This window comes from Plectropomus leopardus, chromosome 17 (assembly GCF_008729295.1).
Source record: "Plectropomus leopardus isolate mb chromosome 17, YSFRI_Pleo_2.0, whole genome shotgun sequence".
Classification (NCBI taxonomy): Eukaryota; Metazoa; Chordata; class Actinopteri; order Perciformes; family Serranidae; genus Plectropomus; species Plectropomus leopardus.
Genome location: NC_056479.1, coordinates 23,628,899 through 23,656,199, shown reverse-complemented (window position 1 = coordinate 23,656,199; position 27,301 = coordinate 23,628,899). Strand labels below are relative to the sequence as shown.

The 27,301-nt window shown below is 41.7% G+C and overlaps 1 protein-coding gene across 3 annotated transcripts; it reads right to left on the bottom strand.

Annotated features, from left to right (window-relative positions):
• Positions 1-1,425: 1,425 nt before the first annotated feature.
• Positions 1,426-26,805, bottom strand: epn2 (epsin 2). Of its 3 annotated transcripts, none has more exons than XM_042504996.1 (10): positions 26,646-26,805; positions 18,314-19,089; positions 16,852-17,006; positions 10,572-10,684; positions 9,622-9,726; positions 9,054-9,198; positions 8,434-8,586; positions 7,398-7,490; positions 4,575-4,802; positions 1,426-3,581 (listed from the first exon to the last, which is right to left on the bottom strand). In XM_042504996.1, the coding sequence occupies exons 2-10, from the start codon at positions 18,742-18,744 to the stop codon at positions 3,262-3,264; spliced, it is 1,743 nt and encodes a 580-aa protein (XP_042360930.1). In that variant the 5' UTR covers positions 18,745-19,089; positions 26,646-26,805; the 3' UTR covers positions 1,426-3,261. The 3 variants fall into 3 exon arrangements, with proteins under 3 accessions (XP_042360930.1, XP_042360931.1, XP_042360932.1); XM_042504997.1 differs by having other exon boundaries at positions 7,461-7,490; XM_042504998.1 differs by lacking the exon at positions 7,398-7,490.
• Between the last annotated feature and the right edge of the window lie 496 nt (positions 26,806-27,301).

Genomic DNA, 27,301 nt, shown 5'->3' with positions numbered 1-27,301 from the left:
AGTCGCTATGACTTTGGTAACAGTTGTGCTTCTAAGAGAAGAGAATTACTACCCATAGGGTGAAAAAAACCTACAATGACAGAAAATAAGACAAAAAAAGGAGAGGATGAAGATGATACACACTAGTACACAGCTCCAAAACTCTTAAAGGCTTGGCTATGGATTTACATCTAATGAGTAAATAAAAACAAAACAAAAAAAGTAACCAACAAAATGAGTTTGTTTACATGACATGCCTCGCTGTTGTTTGCTGCGGGACTCGCTGTGCTATCAATAGACCCATCGTGGAGCAAGCCCCTGTGTGAGTGTGTGTGTCCACCTGGTAATGTTCTTGTGAGTGGATTAGCTGCGGTAAATCCACTCGGAGGTAAACTCTCTTCACGGTGCTGAGCGCCTGACATGCTCTTTAAACCCAGAGCTTTCTTCAGCCCTGTCACCATAGTAACAATCCTTGATATATGGTCACACACACACACTTAAAGGGAAAGTTCAGATGTTTTGAAGTGGGATTGTATGGGATGCTTATCCACTGACAGCATGTTAAAAACAGTGGATGTCAGTCGGCACGCCATAAGTTTGGAAAAGCAGGCGACATGGAAACTAAGAAATGTGCTGCGGAGGAGGAGTCAGCATCAAAGAGTATTTTAGCCACTTTTTAAATTCAAAGTCCAAGGCTGTACCAGACTCAAAATGATGCCAAGCGAATCAGATTCAGCAGTTCAATATCCTACAACTTTTTTTTTCTATATAGAGTTTAAACAGGCTCAGCAGAACATTCAGTGTGACAGCAGGCATCAATGTAATATCGTAAACGAGCGAACAGCTAGCTACGGATCGGATATGTGCAACATTTTTTTGCAGACACTAAATATCAAACAAAAGCCAGAGACTGTATAGTTTTAAGTTGTTGTGTTAATTCACCACTTCAAAGCAGCAGAGAGAAGATAATGTTATCACAGAGCCTTTCAGTGCAGTGTCTCTTCCTCTGTGCAGCTGCAGCGTGTCCGCAGCTACGTGTATCATAGAGTATCATCAACATCATTCACTCCCCTGCAAAATTTGGGGAGAAAAATGTCTTTAAAGTATAAAAGTGTGCAGCACACTGACATGCAAAAAAAAAAACAAAAAAAAAAACGACTGCTCGACTTTGAGCAATCTCAGTCAACAGAGGGATCTCCAACAGATCATTTGAATCTCCCTAAAAAAGTTCCACCTAAAAAAATAAATGTCAGTTTGACTGTGCACTATATTTGGAATACTTTCACTGCTTTGTTTTACCATCAGTGATTTCCAGCTGGAAAAAGATGCAGTCACATCACTCTCTTCAAAGCCAGACTCCACTGACAAAAACAACGATTTAACATCGCTGAACACAGGAGCTGCTGCTCTACCACTGCCTCCATCGCTACGTTAGTGTGTGTTAGTGTGTGTTATTGTGTGACTCTGGTGTTTAAAAACGTTAGTTTGGATTCACCAAAGTCACACAATAAGACGAACTAACCTGCTGACTAAAGCAGCAGTGGACCAGCAGCTCTCATGTTCAGAAAGCTAAAATGAATGTTTTTGTCAGTGGAGTCTGGTGGCTTTGACGAGTGCATATCTGGGGAACTGAAGTGTCGGTGGTGAAGGTAAAGCTGTGGAAATACTAATATAGCACACGCTAATACTGACATTGATTTTCTTTTTTTTTTGGTGGAACTTTTTTTAAGTGGCTAAAATATGTTTTGTTGCTGACCCACAGCAGCACGCTGCTTAGCTTTTGTGTCGAACTGGCAAACTCCAAACTGGGGACGTGCCAGCCACAGTAGACTGTTACATAATACACTAACTGTAAAAAAAGTACCACAAACAACCTAAATTCAACAAACTTGAACTGTCCCTTTAAGGCTGCAGTCTACATTAAGCCCCCTGTTTGGACTCACACTTCAGAAAGAAACTTTTCTAAGTCAGTTTCTACTTTACGGAGTGAGAAAATAAAAACTTGCTCATTAATGTACACTTGGAAGCTATCTCTCATGCAAACTGCACACACACACACCACACACACAACCCGCCCTCTTCCCTTTGACCCTAGAAACAAACTCAAAAGAAACAAAAAAAACTGTCCCACGATGCCTCACTGCATCCATATGTTCAGATAGCAAAATACTGATGCCATCGCAGTTCATGTCTTTTTCTCGAAACACACTGGAGGGGAGACTTAGTGACAAATACATCAACATGTGGCTGTTAGTATCTGAGCATTAACAGTACACCTGCGCGTGAGCACACACACACACATACAGACAAAAATTACCCCTAAAACAAGGGGTTCACCCCCTTTGATAAGAGTTCATTGTTAATCCCGCGACCGCTGTAGGTCAAAGTTCAGGGTCGGGGGAAAAAAAGGTCCAGGTTGACGGGAAGTGACCAGACGAGAGTTGTGACTGAGTGGTACCGAGAGCCGAGGCAGTGTGTGTCATCGGAGCCATTTTTTTAGCGGCTAGCCTCCCTCCCTTAGCTAAGGTGTAACGGTGAGCCCAACAGTCGCAGAAAGAAAAACAAAAATAGACAAAAAATTGTGCAAAATCCCTGCTTAGTAACACAGACGTACACACACAAGAGTATAAACACATCTGACCATCTCTCATCCGTACTCCAGTGTGTGTAAGTAAAACACGCTGGAATATACACAGTGTAAAAGTACTGAGATGTGCACTCACACTCACTCACTCACGCACACGCACACACACAATCACACACACACACACACACACAACAGCTGACAGGGCTTATAAAAGATTAGCTCTACTGAAGAGATAAGATCCTGGCGTTAGTATGGTCAGACTCTGCTGTCACTCCACCACAGAGGAAGAAAAGAGCAGTCCTAAGGGAAGAAGTAAGGGAGAGGAGGCGAGTGAAGGAGACGGGGGAGGAGAGACCGTCCCGCCTCTGTGGAAAAACTGTAAACACCACTGCTACTCTGTAGGTCTGTAGATAGATGCAAACTTGTTGTGGTCATCAACATCATCGTCAGATCAGTATGGAACACACAGGACTAGGCAGCTTGTAGCACTGAGACAAAGAGACGGAGGAGGAAGGAGTAAAGGAGTGTTAAGTTGGAGAGGAGGCCAGGATGGGACTACGACCTGGCCGGGAGTTGGTTATAAAGGGATAAATGGGATCTCCTTGTTCGTTTTGAAGCTTCTTAAGGAGCCAAAGTAGAAGAGGGAGAAAGAGAGAGAGGGTAACTCTGGGGCAAGTCGTCCCCCGGACGCCCCCTCACAAAAGGAAAGGGTTGGTGGTTCCGGGGGGCTGCGTTCCAGCCTGGGGCGGCATGCTCATCAGCGGCTGGGGCATGGACATCCCCACGCCTCCGACAGTGCCGACCCCCATTCCAGGCATGACGCGGGCCATGGGGGTCATGCCTGCCAGGGGGACCATGGTGATGGGCTGCGCGGGCAGCGAGGAGATGGCCATGGGCTCGGCCATGCCGAAGCTGGCGGGCATGGGGCTGACGCGCATCTGGTTGAGGGTGGGAGGGGCTGGCTGGCTCACTTGGAAGGGGTTGGCGTGGGCTGCTGGAGCTGGAGCAGAGCCACCTGAAGAAAGGAATGAACAAAATGTTACTGAGCTCACAGAGGACCAGAGATGGTTTCTACAATACTGTCAATATTACTACAGGGTTCCTACAGCCGAAGGCAAGTTAGACAGAAGACTTTTTAATGCCACTTGGATTTAAATTTAAGACCAGTTTTATATCAACTAAAACTGACATCAATTGCCTAAGGGACAATTTTGCCCAAATACTTCTTGTAACATAAAACGTAACTTTTTTGGTGATGTTCATGTAAGAGGAATTCTGTACATTTTATATATTGAAACTAATAATAATTTTAAAAAAAAATAAAATTAAACATGTTACCAGATATTTTTAAATTTTACAATGCAACATCAGAAAAAAACACTATAAAATCCAATTTCCATTGTCAGAGAATTTTAAGACTTTTGATACACTTTAAAATTCCTTTCACATAATGTGGGGAAAAAAAATATTTTTCATGATTAATCAACATAAAGAAGTATGGCTGTAATTATGGTCATTAGGTACATAATCCCTAAATTTTTAACTTATAAAATTCCTTTAAAATCAAACAATCAAACATACTATTTTATTATATAATAATAATAATACATCCCCCTCAATCCTTCACACTGGACCTTAAAACATTATTTAAACTCTGCTACTACACTGTCATTTTATGACCACATATGATTCACCTCCCTGGCCTCTTCTACCGTTTATTGTTCATGCAGACAGGGCAGGCTTAATGATTCAACATCTAACTGTGCAGATGGGCGTGTCTGCCTGTGTGTTCAGGCCTGCACGTGTATGTCCATGCCTTTTGGCTTACCAACTACACTTCCTGGCTAGCGCACACGGTTATCTAATCAGTTTGAACTAACCAGTGTTTTTACCTGCTTAAGGAAAGCCTGTCTGTACACGCATTTAAAAAACTAATTTCCGAAACCAACTCTGTAAAAAAAAAAGCTTGTTGGACAACTTTCTCATATTTTCTATGAGACGCTCCCACCTGTTGAAGCTAAGAACGGATTGATGACCGGCGCAGGCTGGGCTGGTTTGGTCACCAGAGAGTCCAGATTGACCAGAGCAGCATTGGGACCCAGGAAGGACTCTGGGGTCTTTCTAGTTGGGTTGGCAGATGTAGACGTGGAGGTGGGCAGGGGGTCAAAGAGGTCCAGGCTGCCGCTGCTAGCGAGACTGCCTTGGGAGGGGAGAGAGGATGCTACGCCCCCATCACCTGAGGAACAAAGAACAGTTGCGGTTCACTGATGAAACACTGAGTATGTTTAATTTGCACAGTATAGTCTGGTTTTTGCCCTTATTTATTTCTGCAAAGCGGTTTACATGTCTACTGAAAGTGAACATTTAACTAACACCACTGTTTCCTCTGATTAATGCGCCCTAACATGTCATTCATCACGTCAAAATATGAAGAAGTAGAACAGCTGGAGCAGCTCTTCGTTTTACGTCTTTGCATCAAAATAGCATTTTCTTACAGTGTTGGACTTTTTTGCACTCTCTCTTTCCTTTCTTCACATTCTTGACAAGCTCAGTGCTACGATGTCTGCACATATCCAAAAACCTGTAAATATCCAAGTCTTTCATAAAGTTTATAAGCAGGTGTGTTTCTCCTTCCAATCAGAAGTGTGGGATTTTCTTTCTTTCTCTACTTCACAGCTTTGCAAACCGTTGGCGACTTGGTTTGGGCACAACGTATCCATGACATCGCAAAGAGTTGACTATAAACAGATGAGAGACTGTGTGTCACAAACTGCGGTAAAAACTAGTTCAGACAAATATTGCAAACTGGCTGTAATAATATGCAATAATGCTCCATAAACCTGAATAATACTGGCATATTCTAATCAGAAATAGGCCTAATTATGAAGAATTAAATGGAATATGCTGTTGACGTGATTCCCATCAAATTCCAAATATTACCATATTCAGAATAATAAGGAAATATTGGTGTATATGTAACCATACCCATTATTACTGAGCTTCTCTATGAGGAAACAAAAAAGGTCATCACAACTTTGTAATTAGGGTTGTAGTAAAACAAAAAATGCACACAGTAAACCAGAGTTTGACACGGCCTGAGTGTGTAAAAGGTCTGTTCACATTTTTTGATACTGCACTGCTAAGTAAACTCGCATTTGGCTTTACAAAGGTCTAATGGATATTCAAAAATGTTTCCTGCTCTCGTTTTTCACCAGCTGCCCCCAGTACACCCACACACAGCGCCCACTTGAACATGAGCACTCACATTTACTATGAAATAAAACTGATGCAATAAAATGATGAGAGGATGCTTTTATGAGAGGACATCAGAGGCAGACAGCCTGGCTGTTTTTGTTTTTTTTTTTGCTGCAGCAGACAGACAGCAGTGGAGATATTCATAAATGCACTCACACATAAACACACACAAACCCAGCACGCCGGCAGCAACATAAACAAGAGGAAATGTCAAAGATGGAAACGGTCTTCTCAGAACAGAAACTGAGATGCAGCACAGCCAAAAAAAAAAAAAAAAAAAGCTCATGATAAGATCAGAGAGGCCGAGTGTGTGTTCACACCCCATAAATCCTGTCACTTTCAACCAGACCAACCAATGTTTACAAGTCATACAAAAGGTGGGCGATATGTTGATTATACCCGATGCGTCACGGCTTGTTCCGTGTGGAACATAAAAAATGACTTTATCATAAACATTAAGTATTAATTGTCACGTCATTTTTTTAAGCCACCAGCACAAACATGATACATTACACACACTCCCCCGCCGGTTTAGACCACTCCTGGGCGATAGTGTGTGAGCAGGTGAGGTGTGTTTTTTTGTACTCAGGGTCCACAAAGCAACCATTTAGTCACATGTTGGGACCGTGAAGCGCCAGTGCGACTCACAAATATTATCAATATATGAACTGGAGAGCTATAAGTTTTTTCCCAACTCACAGAGAATAAATCCTCATGTTAAAAGGAGCCGATGTGACGGTCCAGTTTTCTGCTGACATCTAAATGTCGACCAGAAACTTTGAGTTTAAAGCAAAAACATCAACACTTCCTGCCCAAAACGAGCCACAAATACTGCAGTATTATTTATAGGCCATATCATCTAGCTCTCAGTGATACTGCAGAGGGCTGTGTCCTAACGTCACCAAAGTTTACATCCTTTACACACCTTGTGGTGACTTTTCCCTTCTGAGAAAAGTAACTGTGTTTGTGTTTCTTCTTAACCTTGTCCTTGACTCTATCAGAAGTGTTTGTGTTGATCTCAAGTAAAAGTCAGACACCAATGTCACCCTCCCACACACAGAGACTAGCAAACCACATGGGAAAAAATACTCAAGACCTGTGCCAAACCGCTCACTGGAACTCACACTCCAACCTGAACTGAGTTGTGAATGCGTTTAAAGAAATATTTTGGAATATGTGTTGTTGGTTCAGACACACCAGGCAGATGACAAAAGATCTAAAAGAGATTCCATTAACTGGATGGCCCAGGTCTTATAACGCATTTAGTGATAAACACATAAAAGCTGCATCACATTACACCACGGTGATATGGGACCAGACCAGAGCAAACTGCTATTTTTTCCATTATTTGATATGATTACAGCAGCATTTGAGTGCATTTGTGGTTGAGAACTCATCAACTGTCCAGTGGTTCTAGCATTGTCTTTGCTCAGGTCTGGTGAAATGTACATACAATGACAAGACGGGAGTGTCTGTGCCCCGCAGAGACATGGTATCTGCAGACAGGCATCATTTCAGACACGGAGGAAAAAACAAAAGACTGTGTCATTAGAGAGACGAAGACAAGGGTGAGTACCAGTGGGAACAGAGGAGGAAGAGCGCAGGCTGTCAAATTCTGAGAAGTCCTCTTTAGACGTACCGTTGGATGCACTGAACAGGTCAAAGCTACCTGAAAGGGGACAACGCACACACACAGACACAGAATCATATAAACAAACAGCAAACACACACACACACACACACACACACACACACACACAGACAAATGGAAACAGACAACACAAGTATGAATGAGAATGGATAATTTGGCCAACTGAGAAAAATGATCACAAGCAAATGAGAGCATGCAGATGTGTGTACGCATTTGTTACTGTGTGACTTTGTGTGTCCCTTTTGAGACAGCTGGTTTAGTTTGACTTTTTCATTTATTAAAATAGAGAGAACTCAAAGACTGCAAATGTCCGTGAAAACTAAACAATCCTCCAAATATCATCATTCCAAGACAAACTAATTGGCGAAAATATTAAACCGGTCGGATCAGAAGGATCGGTATCAGGCCAGATCAATGCATTTTTTTCATGGATTGATTTTGATTGATTTTTTTTCATACACCACTTTAAGTGGAATTGAAATTTTATTTGTTCATTTTTAGTGAACTAGTTTTACTATAATGCTGTAATAAGCAGAATTGCGACAGATTTTTATTTGTTGTGACTGGGAATGTTAAAGTTCAGCTGTAACACTACTTAAAAGTGAAACTGTGATTATATTACTCATTTATAGTGTTCTGTACTTTTATTAGAGTGCTAGATTAAATGGATTTGGGAGCTATTTCTAAAGACATTTAGTGTGCTTACTTGGTTATTTTATAAAAAATGCTGCACTAAGTGGAATTGTGATAAAAGCCATTAAAAAAAAACAAGTTTGTTATTTTGTAAAAAATAAAATAGAAAAAAAACCATAGGAGCTGTTCAGGTGCAGATATTTATGCACTGCATTACAGAGCTATTTAACTGTCAAGCTAATACTCTGCATTGAATGGGGAATTTTGTGGATGCCCTAGCAACTGAGGCCTGTAGACAAGTGAAAAAAGCTGTTCCCCTGAAGGTCACCTGTGTTGGAAGTCTTAGGGCGGGCAGCTGCAGAGCTCCAGGGATCGGCGGCAGGAGTGGAGTTTGATGCCCAGGGATCACTGCTCTTCATGGGTGGGACAGAAGGAGTAGCACCCCATGGGTCCACTGGGGCTGCTGGCTTAGGTGCAGACCCTGAGGAGAGTTGGGGAGGATCGGGGGAGAGTGGGTCGGATGAAGCATGCAAAAGGTGATGTCAAATTGGATAGGAGCAGGAAAAAGAATAGAGGAAGAGAGCAGGAAAAAGGTGAAAAGGGTAAAATGATGGCAAAGTGGTTTCATGCAGGTTCTAAAACTAGTCTTCATCTGTGCTTTTACATTTTCTCTTTAACATTTCCATATCTTAACTCCCCCATAGCCTCCATGTCCTTAACCCCCCTACCCCCCCCCCCCCCCTCCTCCGTGCAGTAATGCTGCTGAGCCAGTGGAGCAGCATTCCTATTTAACAAAGACTCACAGTCCTGGGAGCTGCAGGTGGAAAGCAGAGACAACACACACACAGGAAAACTAACTCTGTATACAAATACTTCACAACAACAGTCCGTGTTTACAGATCATCTAATGTGAGCATGTCCAGTGATGAGTGTGCAAGAGGTGTATACCATAAGACTGCCAGGGGTCTTCTGATGCAGCGGCTGCCCCGGCTCCGGCTCCGGCTCCCGCTCCCGCTCCGGCCCCTGCGCCCCAGGGGTCAGCACTGGCACCAGGCTCTGGGACATCCATCAGATCCATCAAAGTTGACTGTGGCTAGACAGAGACAGAGGACGTGACCCAGTGACAGGAGACAGGAAATAAGAACAAAGAATGCAGACAAAGGAGGAAACTTTTAGGAAGTACCATCTGTTTGGTCAGCCATTATCCCCTACGCTGTTCAAACATACTGACGTGGTCATGTCATTATAGGCCGAGATGAAACATGAGCAACAGTCGTGTAGCCGTACTTCTACTTTTTGGCTCTCAGTGCCCTCATTCTCCAGCCAGCGGGCTATTCAGGCAGAATAATGATGAGGAAACTCACTAGTGTGCTCCCTGTTAGTGGTTTCATTACTGCTCACGAAGCAGCAGATAGTGTGAGGCAGAACCAGAAGACAAGGAGAGACAAGACCGTTTCATGTTCATGATAACAGAATAACTGACTCAGTCTAGTCTCCATGATTGTGCATATTTTACCTCTCTCTTCTTCTTGGGCAGTTTTGCTGAATCTGATCCTCCTTTCTTACTCTCCTCCAAGGCCATCTGTAGTCTCAGGTCGTCCCCTCTGCGTATGCGCTCCTCCTGAACACACACCAAAAGCACAGTTAGCATAAGTGGAACGTGCAATTTCTCAATTTTTTTTCACATTTGTCTTGCTATTTTGGACAGCATGACATTTGCAGGATGGTCTTTATGAACTACATTGTTAAATCCTATTCATTTATGTAAAGTCTATTAAATGGAGTCATAGATCAGTTTGTTTAACAGAAACTTGGGTTAGGATAATGGAGCACACTGCCCCATAGATGACGTTTTTCTGCAGGCCAACCCAAATGCTGACGTTGCCCTGGTTCCCTCATCAAAAAGGCCTTTGGGATTTTCCCATTAGACTGCAGAAAATATCCGTGGTAAACAAATGTTTACTATATTTACATCTTTACCACTGAATACAACTTCCAGAACGTTTAAAACTCAAAAAAAAAAAAATCTGGATGTAGTTGCTCATTATATTATTTGTTGTTTCTGCTTTTACTGACAAACACTAACCCAAGAAAATTATCTTTGCACGCACATATGGCCAATTTCGGAAATATTCATGTTGGCGAGAAAATCAAATTTCATTTTTGAAGTTCAGGGATTTAGACAATCCTAGTGGTTTAAAGAAAACATATTAATTATCAATTTAAATGTCTCAGAAAAGTTTTAAAGTACGTGTATCGGTAGCACAATGGCCCGAATGTGCACTAAAGTGCATTTATCATCCTGTAAAGTTATCTTTTTAAATGTTAAAATAAGCACAGATGTAATGTGAAATACCAGCAGATTATAAAAACAGACACACAGTAAGAAAAACATATTGACAAGCATGGAACTGTGCTCGGCCATGTTATCATATGTTTCCTGTGTGTGCGTGTTTACGTATTTACCTGCTCTGCAGCCTCTCTGCTCATGGCCAGAGCCAGTTGCAGCTGGAGCTCCTCCTCTCCGCTGGTCTGAGGTCTGGCCTGCTCCAGTTCTGAACCCGCGTTGGGAGACGTGGCTAACAGACACATTCAGAACATATGTTCACATAACTGCCACATGGGATTTCAACACATGCTGTATATATCATCATTAAACTGAGAACCAGTGTCACTGGCTATGGAAATTCTCTGTTGAAGGTCAAAAACAAGGACCAGGTTTAAGAATCACGACCACACAAATAAATATTAGTGTTGCCTCATAAAGCAATTTATATGTTTGTGTGTGGGTGGGTGTGTGTGTGTGATTAGAGGCCTTCAGTGAGCTTGTAAGGGATGACAGCTTCATTCAGCTTATTGGATTACACCAGGCCATGTGGCAGCACAAAAACACACAGACGCTGCACGTGGCAACACACACACACAGCAATGTGGCCAAGGGAAGTTACAGTGCCAAAAGATCAGGATCATTAAGGTAGCCTGAAGTGTAAGTTCCTAATTCAAAGTGGGACCATGTGTCTTTGAATTTGGAAAGAGTTGCATTGCTATTTCCGTGGGAACCATGGCGTGGGAGGGGGTGACGGTGACATCAACACATCACTTAATATGATGCATGACTTTTCTTCATCTATAATGTCACTATTTCAGCTTGTGCAGTTTCATACTTGTGAATAATGTGGGTGTTGGTACACTAAACCTCTCTTTTCTTGGGCTAAATTTATTAATTCATAAACAGCACTGAAAGAAATGTGGTGTGCAAATTAAATCTTAACGTTTTGTGGGGTTTTTGGCCAGACGATTCCTCTCAGACTTTAATGTTGTTCTTGTTTTCCTTAAATAATAAACATCGTCCTACTCCGTCTGCCTGCCTAATCTTTTTCTCTCGTCTCTCCTCCAAACAGCTAAGACCAGTCAGGACATGTCCCGCTGCTGATGTGGACACTCCCAAACATACACTCAACACTCATCACACCATGATGATCTTGTGCATATTGTTACATCATTTTATTACTTTGAACGTAAGCGGATGGAGAAAGATAAGTAAAGGGCTCGGTGCACAGACAAAACAACAACACTGACACAGATATGACTTGGGGAAACACTGATGGTTAGTTTCACTATTTGACACAATTAACTTTGAAACCTCTCACTTTGACGAACATCCTGCTGTCCTTCACTGCCAAAAGACATCTGCAGGAAGCAGACGTTACATCAGCAGTTTTACATAAACATTACACGTGAATATGCTACATCAAATGTTTCCATGATGGGGAAATGGTACAATTTCTTTGTAAATAGGAATACTCTGACATTTACTTCCACAATTAAAAGTCTCAGCCTTCTTTGAATTGGCTCTGAACATAACAATTTGGGAATATGTTTGACAACATATTGAGCCTATTATTTAGGAATGGGTATCATTCAGATTTTAACTGTACAATGCTCTTTCCGATACTGCTTAATATTGATCTATATTCTAACACTGCTCCTATCTGTTCTTTTGGGGGTGTTTTAAAAGAAAAAATATATAATATATAACAGAGTGGCAGCTCTGGCCCCGTCCGTTGCCCATGCAGCTGGTTACAGACATAGAAAGATCTCCTCTAGACTGAAGACTGAAAATGCATCACAGACAACTGTTTTTATCTTGTTGCAAATTAGAAACTGAGTCAGTGATATTAAAAAAGATAAAAAAAGATATAGCATTTACGTAACCTAAATAAACAAGAAAAATATTTTCTTAATTTCTTCAAAATTGTTAGTGGAACAGTTGACATTGGAGCTTATCAATGCTCCTGTGTTTAGGAGTTCTGCATCAGTGCCCGTGTAATACTGGGTTTCAGTACCCATCCTTACTATTTTGTGATGATTAAGTAGTAGAATTAGAGCCTAATTTCTGAATGACTCATAAAGAAGAACAATAATGATAACATACATATCCTTCATAATGAATTAAACACTTTTGTCATGCAACTCCAGCCCAAGATCTCATCCTCGTCTCCACTCCTCCCCCTTTGCTCACCGCCTAGCTCTTTCCTGCCTAACATGATCCTCAAACCCATGTCTCCCAGGCTCCATCTTAAGGCTGTGTGTCTCCAGGGAAAGTGACCAGAAGCACCAGGGGTAAAGGTGTGTTTGGTTAGCTGGTGGGACTTTAGCCTTGTCCGAAACAGTGGCGATATGTCTGCCTTAAATAGACAGCGAACACAGTGGTACTAAAGCCCACACATGAACAATGTAACCCTGCAAAATATCCTGGAATGGTATGGTAATATGGGGAAATGCAGGGACCTCAATCCTTAGCAAAATATGTGCCGTGATATTAGCAGCACAGTGTAAATTCCTTCACTGATCCTGAGCCAAATTGATATTTTTCTTATGCATTCACCAATGTCTTCCATTAGCATGTTTGAAAGATGCATTACCTTGTTTTATCAAAAGGCAATATTTTCCTTGAGCTCTATTTAAATCTCTCTGAAAACAACTGCAAAGCAAAACAGGGCTTAAACAAGTTTTTTCAACCAATAAGCCGTAAAAGAAAACACTAAACTGGCATCACATAACACACAGTCCAACACTTGATAGTAGCAAGTCAGAAGAACAAATAAACAAAACTCAAAGCCAACTAAAAGACACCAAGTTCTTGCCCACCACTGTGGGAATGGACCATATATGGATAATCACAGTTTCTTGGCATTTCTCACAGACACCGCTCTGCCTGCTAGCAGAGACATACATTTAAAAAAGCATTCCTTCTAATGTTTGCAAGTACCATTTGTGTTTGGCTGTTCACTCCAGTTGTTTCTTATCTAATCTTAATTTTCTGTGGTGCTGCATTTAATATTTGAGCAAATAAGCAAACGACTAAAACATAAAAAAAAAACTTCAGCCAGCAAAATAATTTATACAAAGATAAGACTCTTAAGTGCAGCATGTGATTCAAGCGAAATGGGCCGATGACCACTAGTGTCATCTGTATCAGATTTATGTGGCTATAACGGCATAGTGGATTTTTTTCCCAGGGTTTCAGCCTCTAACTACCTCAACATTTGCAGACACCCTGTCTCTTGTCTCTCTAGTTAAAGAATTAGGTGGCTGTTTGAAACCTAGTGAGTGAGGCAATTCTTTAAATGCACTTTCTATATTATTTCTTCATATATTTTCCAGACCGTAGGCGTGAAACTGTGATTTAATGTACATTTTTCCAGACCATTGTGGGAATGTTGGAAGCAAAGACACAGTATGGACGGGGCACTGGTCAGGAGGATGCCAGACAACCAAAGACGGTGAATGACAGTAAAGAGAAATAAAGCTCCTTATTAAAACTTAGGTATTCAACAGAGAAAATGCATGGAGCTCTGGGGCCCTGACTCTATTCATACCAAACATGTACACGCAGTAAGACAAACAACTACGATAGGGTACTGAACTCAGTATTTTTAGGATGGGTTCACATTAGGGGACCCGGGCTCGGATACGGGTACACTTGACCCCAAAGTCCAATTCATTTAATTAGTGTGAACACAAGTGTACCAGACTCGGAAATGAGTCTGCTTGAAAAGGTGGTCTCCGGCACCACTTGTGTACTCGAGTACAGTCCGCAGGAGCTGTGGGAGCAACCATGCAATGCTAGGTGTGTGCTGCGGTCACTGCCATTATAACTGAACTTCTGTCAATGGTTAGGTAGCTTGTCCACACTTAAACTTTTGTATTTGTGCAGCACTGAGTCCATTCCCATGCAAAATATAAACAAATGTTCATAGTTGATGATGCAAGTGGTTTTCTTTTTCTTTGTGTGTATTGGCACACTGAAAACCAACTACGTCCATGCCGCCACCTACTGTATCGGAGTGTGTACATATACAAGTGTGCTCCGGCACGGAACAATGTCACTAATGTGAAAGCTGACCGCGGGGAAGACGGGAGGGGGGAGTAATCATGCTTGGGTACGGTATGAAACAATCGGGCCAAATGTGAAAACACGCTAAGTACTGATTAACAGTGAATCTATCAGTGCCAATTTCTGTACCTGAGAGCATATCTGCGTAAGAACACCAGGTTTAGATAAGAGGCAGAAGTGTTGTGAAATACCCCAAATCGCAGAAGCCAGCCAAAGAGCTCCAATGCTGCCAACGGAGGTCCAATAAGCCAGCAGGTTCGACTTCAGACTTCAGAAAGCCAGCCACGGTGCACCGCATCAACTCTTATGCCTTTTCAGACAGCCAAAACTAATGCTGCAACACCAACCTCATAGTTTAGGCATATGGACTATTTTCTTTCTTATATACTTTTAGTAAAACCCTAATTTCACTGCCACATGAGCAGACACACATACACTCACACAAGCAGACAGAGACATAAGATCATCTCTATGTGTGATTAGAAAAGAGCAGAGGAGCAGAATTGTTTTTGTAATCAACTACTTTACCACTGCATCTTGTTCAAAAAGGATTTCTTTGTTATAACAGAGAATAAAAGGTCCCATTGGGCGAAGGTACCACATCACTAGCACAGGTATCAGCTCAAATGTAAAAAAAAAACCCAAACCTGCACAAACTGAGTTAAACATGTTGATGTGAAGTTAGTGAAACGCTGAACATTGCTTAAATAGCATCCCATAACTTAAGTCAACTTGCTTAACTCATGCTGATCTTAAGTAGTGCTGGACTATTTGAACTTTTAAACTGAGATGAAAAGATATCATTGAACCAGAGAAAAAAAAAGAAAATGAAAAACCTGATTTTACAGCTGGCTCATTCATCAACCTCAGGGAAACTTAAGCCTAAGAATACATTTAGGGTCTGCCACGCTAATGCACAAGCGAACATTAACACACATGGACACACAGTTGTGGGTGTGGCACGACAAGGTCGATCCAGGTTCTATATCACTGATCACGCTTTGAAATCAAATTAAGAGGTCTGCTTTAGATGAAGCACATTTCAGACCCTTTCAGATACGTTAAGGACTTGGGGGAGTGATGCTAGGTTAACACCAACACTTACATGACCGCTCATTCACACCCTTTCTGGAGACAATACTTGGAAAGTTCGACTGGAATCCCAAAAATCTCCCCGTGGAAACGCCCACAGCGACAGCCCTGTCTCACTCCTATTGGCCAGTCTCTCCTTCAGTTTTCTCATCTGATGACTCAGCCGCCGGAGCTTCGGCCTCTGAGCCTCAAACATAACATACATGCAGGAATGTAGGCTTCAAAGTAAAAGATGAACGTGCACTCCATGCAATAGGTAGGACCCACAAATCACATGTGTGTCAACAGACAAAACACACACATCCATAGGCCCACACACACACCTCCATCCTGCTGTGCACAAAGGACCGGGGGTCGAGGGATGAAAGGAAAAGAGGCCAAGGTTCACTCTTTCATTTGAACTTCTCCATTGTTCCTCTCGGTCCCTTTCTGCATTACTGCATTTCCTGGCTGCAATGTCTGTTTCTTTCCAAATATCTCACTCCATCTTACCATCAATCCATTTGAACTCTGCTTTTATTCTCTATTTGAAAAAGCTTTTGCAACTAGAAGAAATGAGCACCAGTAGAAACACAAGAGCTATGATGACTTATCATAGAACATGTCACCAAATATGAGGACACCTTAAATAGTTTATTTCACGAGGAATATATTACCAGCTTTGCAAGATGAAGATATCCGACTAGTCAATATATCCTGCTGGTTACAGGAGGCAGCAATAATGTGCATCAGTAGAAAATAAAACCAACAGCTGTCATTGAACCCTTCATCAACAAAAGCAGACATTTCTGTAGTACCTCTTATTCAACTAAGGCTATCCAGGTCTGGTTTCCATTCACTTCTTCATTTCCATCATGTATCTCTCAGTCCAATCATCATCTAATCATGTCTCTCTCTCTGTCTGTCATTGCATTTCTATATCTCTCCCTCACTGTGTCTCTGGAGGAGTGAAAGTATCATTGAAAAAAAGGAGCAGATTCCTCTGTCATGTGGATGATAGAGGCAAGGGGGGTGAACTCTGCTTCCTCCTCTGTGTGTGTGTGTGTGTTTGTGTGTGTGTGTGTGTGTTGAGGAATGCAACCCCACTGCGGGACTGCAAGCCAGAGACAGAGCGGGGGGAGGGGCAGGTTTCAGGATGTAGGCCAAAGTTAGACGAACTGGGACACAATATTCTAAATTAACTGTGTTGCTTTTACATATGTAATGAGTCCTGTGTGAGTGCAGACCATGTGGCAGCTATTAGCTTATACTCACAGCCATGGTAGGATGCAGGTGAGCCCTCTGACCTGCCGTACTCTTCACTATAGGAAGTGGAGAGGTTAGGCTGAGATGAGCCTCGGCCAAAGCCCATCTGACTGCTCCCGGTGGACACCTGGGCCATACGCTCTTTAGTCTTCAAAGCCTGAGACCTAGTGGGACAAGACAAGCTCTGATCAGCCATCTCGACAAGAGTTAAGATTATTATAATCCTTAGTGAGAAGTCCTAAAAGACTAAATAAGCATGAGGTATTGAATGTTAATTGCTCTTCGGAGAACTAGAACAGCAAATACTGAGATCAATTTCCTAAAAGTCTGTTTGTGTGGGGATGAGAGGAAAATATCTGTGTAGACAGGACCTTAAAGAAGTATGTCACTGTAGGCAAGATGGTCTTTTCATATAACTAATCTGTCTCTGCAGCAGAAACACACAAATACTTTTAAATTGATGCTTCGTGACCCAAAAAAAGAGAAAATGGACTGTCACATTTGTGGGAGAGGTAGAAAACCTATAACTCCCAGAATGCAATGAGCTGCGCCAGCACTATAACGCTCCCCCTTTTTTGTGACGTAATGCAAACTGGTCTGATTGACACAATGGTGGTCAGCTGGTAACAAACGATCTTGTGTTACAGTTAAACCGTATGCTAAAACATGTTTCTGAAAACATTTGAAGCTAGAAATAGGCAGCAGGGGGGCAGGGAGATCTGGGAATTGGCTGGATAAAGGGATGATCATTTGCACATACTACCCACACTGTTATGATACAAAGCTGGTTGAAAAAAAAAGTATCCTTTAGTCACCCTCTTTCGATATTCAATAACACAACAAATCTTCAAGTATAGTCACAAAAATTCACTGAAGCAGAAAACTCATGTCCATGGCGGGCTTTGTTTTGGACTGTTGATCTGGAAAAGACATCAACTGTGCCGCTATTTTTCAAGTGCGGTAACCTTGTTTGCACTTCTTATCTGTGGTAGAGATCCACTGTAAATGACAAAACAGCAGACGAAATATAGAGCAGCGTGACATCCAGGGGATCAATCTTTGTTTAGCACCAACAGGTGTGGAAACACAATGTCAGCTGTAATAAAATTGGGCACTGAAAGCACTCGTCATTGTTTAGCAGAGGAAGTACTGCCAGGGTCTGGTGTGGTTGTGTCAACCTCACTGGCTTTCAGCACCAGAGCTGAGAGCAGAAGCAAGGGTGCTTAAAGCATGATGCTTTAATGAACAATGTCCAATTTAAACCATCTGCTCCTAAATTTATGATTCTTTTTGGGGTCTTTTTAGAGGACAAGTGCAGAGTTACAGCTAGGGAGGGAATTCAATCGCTGCCACATCCCCCAGATTGCAGAATCAGGTTTGATTTGGTCTATTCTGAATTACGTGCAAAAACACAAACTGAGCCTAAAGAACTTTACCTATCTGTTAAAAATTTGAGATACAGAGCTCTTACCTCTCTCCTTTGAGACGATCCTCGTCTTTGAGTAGAACCACAAGCTGCTTGCTCTTCTCCCTGACGTTTATGCCCTGGTCTTTGCCATCTCTGTCAATGTACTGGAAGTCCTTCAAAGTCTGGATGGCGAAGATGTTCTCTTTGCACTGCAGCGCCACTCGCTCCGAGCCCGTCTTGATCAGGTAGTCGAGCAGCGTGAGCGCCTTGTAGACATGGCGCCAGTTCTTGCCGTGGTCGTTGAGCCTTTTCCAGATCATGCTCATGATCTCGCTGAAAGCGACCACATTGTAGGTGAGGTCGGCGATCTCGGACATGAGTGAAGACGACGGGCCCCAGGGGTCATTGGAAGTGGCCTCTCTGACTTTTTTCTCTGCGTCAGAGTAGTTGTTCACCATGTTCTTCATCTGCCGGCGGATGGTGGACCTTGGCATGGTGGCGGTGGAGATGGGACAGACGGGAATGAAGAAAATGTTCAACCAATGTTTGTGTGACGAGGCAAACACACACACACACACACACACAGTGTATATGTGTGCGTGGCTTCAGGTGAAGCTTGTGTTATGTGTCCGTGCGTCTGTGTCCTTTCTCAAGGCACGGCGGTGGCGTGGTGTGTGTGCAAATCTCCTTGTGTACAGGTGTGTGTGTGTTGTGTACGTGTATGTTTGTTTATGAGGCTTCTCCAGGCCAGTGCAGTGTTCCTGAGTCCTCCAGAACAGCGTCTGTTAAAACCATCTCCACACACACAGTGCTGGCTGTACACATGACCACGCCATCACCTGGGACAGACAGACAAATAACAGGTTAGTGGAAGGAAGACACAACATTTAGGATAGGTAACAGAAAAAGAACGGAGAAAATTTCTCCACACAGCCAAACTAAAAGAGCAAACACAGCCACACTTCCTTGTTCTAATCAGTTTACAACCACCTGGTCACATCTTTTGTTACAGCATGATAACAACTTCATGTTTCTTTCAAAAGAAAGTTGTATTCCAACTTTCCAAACTGATCAAATTCCCCTTCCTTAAAAAGGTCACCTTTGAAGCATTTAATATTTAATTCAACTTACCTTTCATTAGAGAAACATTAAAGAAAAAAAGGTCCCAATATTTTAGACACTGAACTGATTAAAAGCAAAAGAAATGCTGCAAAACATATGGTAGTCATGCATCTAATCAAGAGTGTCTTTCTTGAAGTTGCTGTCGTAATCCCCATCTCCCCACCTAAACAATAAGATGGTGGAGATAATTTGTATTTATAGGAGCAGCTATAGTGCCTTCCTTTATGAAACTAGACAAAACAATATGTTTAATCCTTTCACACTTAGATAAGCAATTTCCACGCACTTTCTGTGAGCCTGCCTCCTTCTTGTTATAAAGGGCTGGGGTGTTGTGACCAAGAATTGTGTTTCCACTTTTGTGATCTCATTTGAGTTTACAGTAACCTGACTCAGTTTCAAATTACAAGGCAGGGTGTTGAAAATAAATAATTTCAGTCTGCGTGATGGTTGAGTTGCTCAATGGGTGGGCCGGGAGGATAAAAAATAGGAGTGGAAAACACAAGACATTCAAAAGCAAACATAAGATTACTGGGAACCAATTAGAAGGTCCATGTAGTCACTAAACTAAAAATAATAATCAAAAATGCACAAACTGTTTCAAGAAGGTACAACTGGTGTCTCACAGGATAATGTCCTTGTTACAGTGTTTCACTTTATCAAAAAGGTCTGCAATTCTACCAAGATAGTGATGTGATGCTTTTCTCTAGTTACTGTCAAAAAGCACATCAAAAACTTGCTTAACAGAATTTCGGCTAGGTGGGCAAATGCTATAATTTCTATATTGTTTTAGGTGTAACTTAATTTTCAAGGCAGAGCTGACGAAGCACAGTTTGTCTGCAGGTGTTCCTAATACATTACTGACCCAAAATGGCAAATTTTGCACCAAAAATGGAAAATACCACAAAGTATAGGGCTGTGCATCTTCACTGGTCTCACGATTCGATTACCATTGTCGTGTGAACGATTCGATTCCAACTGAATTTCATCCTTAAGTTTCTATATTAATGTACATGGCTACTTTTTCATCAATAAATACAAGCAGTCAGCTGACTCCGTTATCCCACAATGCAATGCAACATTGGTACCACATGGCGCTGGTTGCTACCAGGACGTTCTCTAGAAATGTAGAAATTTACTGTGCAGCCGCAGCCAGAAAATCAACAAGCAATGTCACATAGCTATAATCGATTATGTGCTGTCAGTGCATCAATGCAGAATTCTCCATGTCCGACATCCCAATGCTTCTTAGAAACGATCAATTTCAACACCCCCCAAATCATTAGCAGAGCTGGATTCAAAGTTTTGAAAATTCAAGCAGCAAACTCAAACTATTTAGATCTTAATGAGTCCTTATGAGTCTTTATCTACACTCTTTCCCATCACTGCAGTATTAGAATTCAGTCAGTGGTTTGCTATGAGAGTCGCCAGCGCAATGAGTGAGTAAAAATGTGTTTCCACCCTTTGGTGGGTGGCAGGGGAGATAAAACATTTCCAGTCTGATGATGACTACAGAGGTGACTGATGACTTCTCAGTCCTGTTTCTAACAGATCAGCAGCGCAGCTACTAATCACTTCCTGACACACAAAAGAAATATGGAAAGTGTGTTAAGACTCACAGCTGTGAGACCTACTTATCTAATTTCCATATGCAATGAAAAAAGTCACTTTAGTGTAACTTTGAGATATGAAACAAACATTTATGGTTTTTGTGCCTTCTGTTTACAAAGTCATGTCCTTATGTTTATGTGATATGGGCTGCTAGGACAGAAAAGATGATTCAGTGAAATACAATAGTGCAATACAGTTTGATCTTAGATGCAAATAGAATCCTGACTTCATCATTTAGCCAGATTAACACAGGAGCTGGTCTGCTTTTACACATTCACATCAACTGCAAACTTACCAAATCTCATTAAATCTCATCTTAAAACGCATCTTAAGTCCATTGAGATTTTCCGTGACAACTGTTCCTCTAACAGCCACCATATCTAGACCTGCGATGACTTCACCTATTCAGTAATCTGATCCCCGCACTACACGTGCACTGACATGCCCCACAAGGTAGTACTTCCATGAACCAAGGAAGAGTGTTAAAAATGATTAGCAGTCTATGCAGAGTCTGTGTTAAAAAGCAATGTTTTATTTTCGAAAATAGCAAGTGGCTGAGCACATTTATGTATGCATTTGTTTTAGGTAGCTTCCTGTCTAGCAATGCCATGGAAAGACAGCTGAGGGGAATGCGGGTGAGGAAATGAGGAGGAGTGTGAGTGTTAGAGAAAGGGTTAAGAAAACAACTTGGCACATCCCCTAAATTTACTAAACACCAGTGAAATGTGATTCCTGTGGCGCATGCCCCCCCCAAGCATTCCCTCGTCACCCTCCTGCACCCTGCATCCGCATGAATACAGCTCAGACCTAATGACACATCTGCTGCTATAATCACCTATTCACCCATGGCAGACAGGAGGAAGAGAGGAGAGTCTGTCTTGTCCATCCCAGTGCCCCCCACACCCCGGAACAACCCCCACCACAAGACACCGCTGGCCCGCCTTCCTTCAGCCCCTCTGTGCTTAGATCACTCGAGCCCTAAGGCCCAGAGGAGACGGCATACAAAACGTGTGTGTGTGTATGTGTAGAAATACATAGGCTATTCATGTGTCTATGCAGGTTCGTTATGTTTGAACAACTGAGCCTGTCAGTCTTGTCATATTACCATCATGCTTCGTTGTTGCTAGAATTGGAAGATAATCATAGAAATCATTTATTCCAGGGTCTACTTCTTGCAGCTTCTGTCTCTGCCTGTCTGTCTGTATCTGCCTGATACACATGGAGGTCAAGGAAGTTTGAGAAGAAATTAACTAAATTAGGGAAATAACAGCATCTACTCAATGCCAATCTAGTCCCTCATTTATCATAATATTCTCGATAATTCAATCAGCGGTCCTAGCTCCTGGATCGGATTACTTGTACACATGTATTTACTTTTGCCTAGTGGCAACACTGGATTAACATTGACTTTCATTTAACATTATGGATCTTCTATACATCATCTACCACTCCTTACATTTTGCTTCTTTATATTAGTCATGTTGCCTTCCACACATTTGGATCTTTTTCTGCCACGAAGCTGTCATTTTCGTGCAGAAATCTATGACATTTAATGCATAGAGATGGATGGAAGTGTAGCGTCAGCAGAAAACTGACAGTGCCCTACAACCATGTAAAAAGTTGGCCTCAGTCCAAAGTTTTTTTGAATGTATAAGAGAAGAGAATTTACCTCGTAAATGTTTGTCATTTGCAAAATATTAACCACATTACCACTATAACGGACTTGGGCAACACAGTGGCGTGCACATGCAAAGTCAGAAAATTCAAATTAAGCGTGTGGTATCCTGTTTTATCCAAATAAGACACTAGTAAGCTTACTGTTATTATCAGAGCTGTGGCTTACATGGAAAGGCTTTTAGACACAACAAAATTAACAGCAATATAATTTGATATTGATGTTTACATTTTAAGAATTAATTTAATAGGAAGCTGACGAAAAAGCATAAGGGCACGACCATGCAACAATGACAAAATGTCTGTGGCAAATAAAATTAGTGTGACCTAACAAAGTCATTTTCTTCTGCAAACCTTCTTGAAGCAATAACTACTCTATAGAGAGAGGACAACATAGTCTAAACACAGTTACTCAGAGTATATAATCAATGCACAGAGCAGACTGACAACATATCAATGTAGTGTTGTGGTAGTGCATTTTAACTTGCTGAACTGTAAATTTAACAAAATTAGAATCTTATGTGTGTCCTTTGTAACATTATGTGTCCCCTCTAAAATTTGGATATTTTTGGGGGTCCCTGAATGCAGCGTAGGTGTAACTCTTCATGACATAATTTTTTCCTCAGCAGTTTGTGGAGTTTGAATCATGGGTGGATCAGGTGATCTGATCACAGCCGAGCACATCACACAGATGGATTGGAGGAGTAGCTGCTGCAACTGTATTTACTTTCACTTTCACTGTGTCTGGCGTTCTGCTGCTCTGCCTGTGCCCAGAGTACACTCTCTGCTCCGAAGGTGGTTAAATTAATAACCAAATGGTATATACAATTTAATAGCGCTTCTGATGACAGTCAAAGTCCAAAAATATAAAAATCTATTCATGGCAGCCGTTGTTTCAATCATGGCAAGTGAGTGAATGTGTGGGAACCCCTGCAGAATGTCAGCTATCAAAAATGCCACATAGCACTGTGTATTGACACTGGAACCTAACGGCGAGGTGAATAAATGACCTACACAAGAACTGCAAAGCACACAAAAAGCAGATGATATGACAATGTCAAAAACTATACAAATACTCAAAACAGGGTCTATGCGGCAAGATACTCAGAATCAAAGGACTCAGACGTGGGACAGAAAAATGTGATTGACATCTATAACACAGTCACAGCGGTGGAGAAGCATAAATCTGGCTTAACAGATGACTCAGAGCAGTTGTTGCTGTGCTGATTTTGAAGTGTGGCCAGTATAGAGAAGGAAAGCACAGAATGAGAGAGATAATGCCATGACCTATGGGGTGTTTCCAGGAACATCCCAACATGATGGTAAATGTCCACCAAGAAGAAAGTGAACAAGTGCACTGCTCAATGCAAGAACACGAAAAGCCAAACCTCTTCCGTGTGTGTGCATGAGCCAGTGTCTGGGTGTGTCTTGGCAAACCCCAGGTAAACTGTGATTAGCATTAAGAGTTGAGAGCAGTACACCGAGAACAGGTCTGCCTTGCCAGGCCCAAACAGCAAGAGTAAAGCTGATCTGGAGATAGAAGGCTTGCACAACTGGGTGCCACTGTGTGTGTGTGACAATATCTTTGTGTGAAAAAGAGACCGTGTAACAGCATGACTTCAAGTTATCCAGCCGGTCTGTTCACCATCTTCATTTGGGCTCCATGTCAGTGTAATCACAAGCAACATATACAAGTAATTAATCTTCAACCAGTCGGCTGCTCAAGGATTAGGTTCCTTCAAGACAAACGAACAAACATATCAAGAAGGGATGTCCCGACCGGATCGAAAGGATCTGTATCATCGTATTTTTTAAATTGTTCGGGATCGGCTATTTTGAGCATGCACCCTCAATCCTTTGTTTACTACCATCGTCACACAGGTGTCGTAAACAGAGAGCGCGATTTGCAGCAGATATTCAGGTTGAAATGCTGCTTTTCAAATTAGTAGAAACTGTTTTTTTTCATGTTCATCTTAAACTGCTACACCACTCTAAATGACCTTTTAGTTGTTTTAAGCAAACTAGTTTTACTATAATATTGTAATAAGCGGGGTAGTGACTGTTTTTTTTTATCTGTTGTGACTGGGATGGTTAAAATTTAGCTTTAACACTACTATGACATGGAATTGTGATTATAGTACTCATTTTTAATGTTCTGTACTTTTGTACTTTTTACAATACTACACTGAGTGGATTTGGGAGCAATTTCTAAAGACAAATTTTAGTTTGTTTGCTTTGTTATTTTGTTGCAAAAACAAATGCTGTACTGAGTGGATTTGAGAGCTATTTTCTGAGGACACATTTTAGTTTGTTTACTTTTTTATTTTGCTAAAAAACAAAAACAAATGCTGCACTCAGTGGAATTGTGATAAGAGCCATATTAAAATATTTTTCAATTTGTTTAATTTGTTATTTTGTAATAATGAAATTGCTATTAACCTGCCAAGCATATACAGTGGATTATTTTAAGAACTTTAAGTACTTGAAGTGTGCATTGTGCAGCTGTATTATCCCGGTAAATACAAGTATCTGATCAGGACTCGGGGGCAAATAAAACTTGATCGGGACCTCCCAAGTATCAGTTCTAACCTGAGTAAAATCAAACCATTAAATCATGTTTCAAAAGCCTTAAGGTAACTGAGAAAATAAGAGTTATAATGAGCATCAAGCCTGAAGCAGTGAGGACAAGACGAGAGGAGAAGCCACCTTCTCATTGGTATGTCACCCCGCCTTTTGTCCTCCCTGGCCGGCTGGGAGACAAAGCCAAGTCAGGGAAGGGAGGAGGACGGTGATGATGCATCTGTCACCCACTGTGACTGACTGATCATCCCGACAATAGACAAAGCCCTGCCCCTCTCTCGGGCCACGTTTATATGTGCAGCTTTGAAGCTCACATCCAAACACCAGCATCTCCGAGTATACCTCATAAAATAAATAAACCCTGCAACTGTTCAGTGTCTGTAAGTGTACATGCCTTTCTACCTCCTAGCAGGGTTAACCGATTGGAAACGGAGTAAACAGACAGCGCCCACACCGTAACGAATTTCCCTACAAATCTCAATAACTTCAACACGTCATGTTTTGCCACGATGACTCACAATAGCATGATCTAATTTCGCAGTAATTTCTATCAAAGCATGGTGAGTTGGTGAAAGAAATAACAATAAATATACCGCTCCCAAAAAAAGGAAGAAACAGAACAAATCACTGCGATTCATTGAACTGGTGTGATTGATAGCACATAAGCTAGAGTAGCTGCTTCAGTCATATTTTCAATAAATTACCTATTTGAATTGCAAAATAATGGTAGATGCAGCAGAGATATAACTTTGTGCAACGTTATTTTAATACATCGGGTGGAATAACTAGCCGATTTGGGGTTACCGCTAACGTTAGCAAGTTGAGTGCAAACTTGCGGCAAGTAGTTGTCATTAGCTAGCAAAATAAGCTAGCGAACGTTAACTTGCTTTCGTTAATTTAGTTAACTCAAACAGTTAAAAAGAGTGTATTCCAACTAAAGTTTGAGTTATTATGTGTTATGTTTCAATCAGTTTTGCCACCGAGTCTGATATTTTTGTTAGTAGATATATCAATTGACTAACATTAATTCCTAATTCGAGATAAAAACTTAGCTTTGGGAAAAAAAAGTTGGATCAAAGCTAGCTAAGCTTGTTAGCCAACGGCAGATCTCATCTCTCGCTAATATATCAACTGCTGATCACTCAGCACATAAATGTAACACAAAGCGTGTCATTTATTTGATTCACACTCAATCGCACACGCAACTGGGAAGTTGATAACCACTACAGTCTGCTCCCAAGCGTCTTTTGAAGACTAAGACAGCCAACTAGCATGCTAAGCTAGTTAGCAATCCTTCAAGCTAGCATCCAAGACGGGTGCTCGGTGGAGACATCACCAGAGCAAACTGGATTACAGGACACCCTGGAAAAACAAAACAACTCGACTGTCTTCAAAGCCGACGTTAACTTACCATATCTTTTGGGCCACGTCAGGTTTAACTGTTAGTCCAGGGATAAAAATTCATAAACTAGTTTCGCAAATTCCAAGGAAAAAAATCAAAATAGTGTACTTATTTCGGCGTTCAGTGGGAGCTTGTTGCGCCTCCGCCTAGCTATGTGTTGCTAATGCTAAGCCAGCTAAAGCCAGGCTACACGTATCTCCTCCTCCAGAACATGGCGGGCAAAGCGGGAGGGGGGAAGCTGGGAAGGGTGTGACCAAGGCGGCTTGACTTGCCAGGGGGACAGAAAATCCCTTTACTCCCTATTGAAAACTACAGCCACCCTTTAAGTCATAAATGTAACGTGACAGCAACAGGGCAGACTCGTTTCAGAGTGCCATATAGAGTCAAAGTAATGAGAATTCTTATACTTCGTCCCAAATTTCCCAGAAATGACATGCAGGGTGGGCCTTATTTTTGGGAGACTATACAGCCATAAAATATATCAGAGTGCTCGTTAACAAGGTGGCATTTAGGATGGAAAATTACAAGGATATGCTGTTTTAAAAACACAGATCCTGTATCTTTTGTTTTAGCTGTGTCTGCGTGAACAGACCTCTCTGGTAAATCAGGTTCCTGTCAGGAAACTACTTGTGAAATTGTCTTTCTTCATCATGAAAGTTGGATCA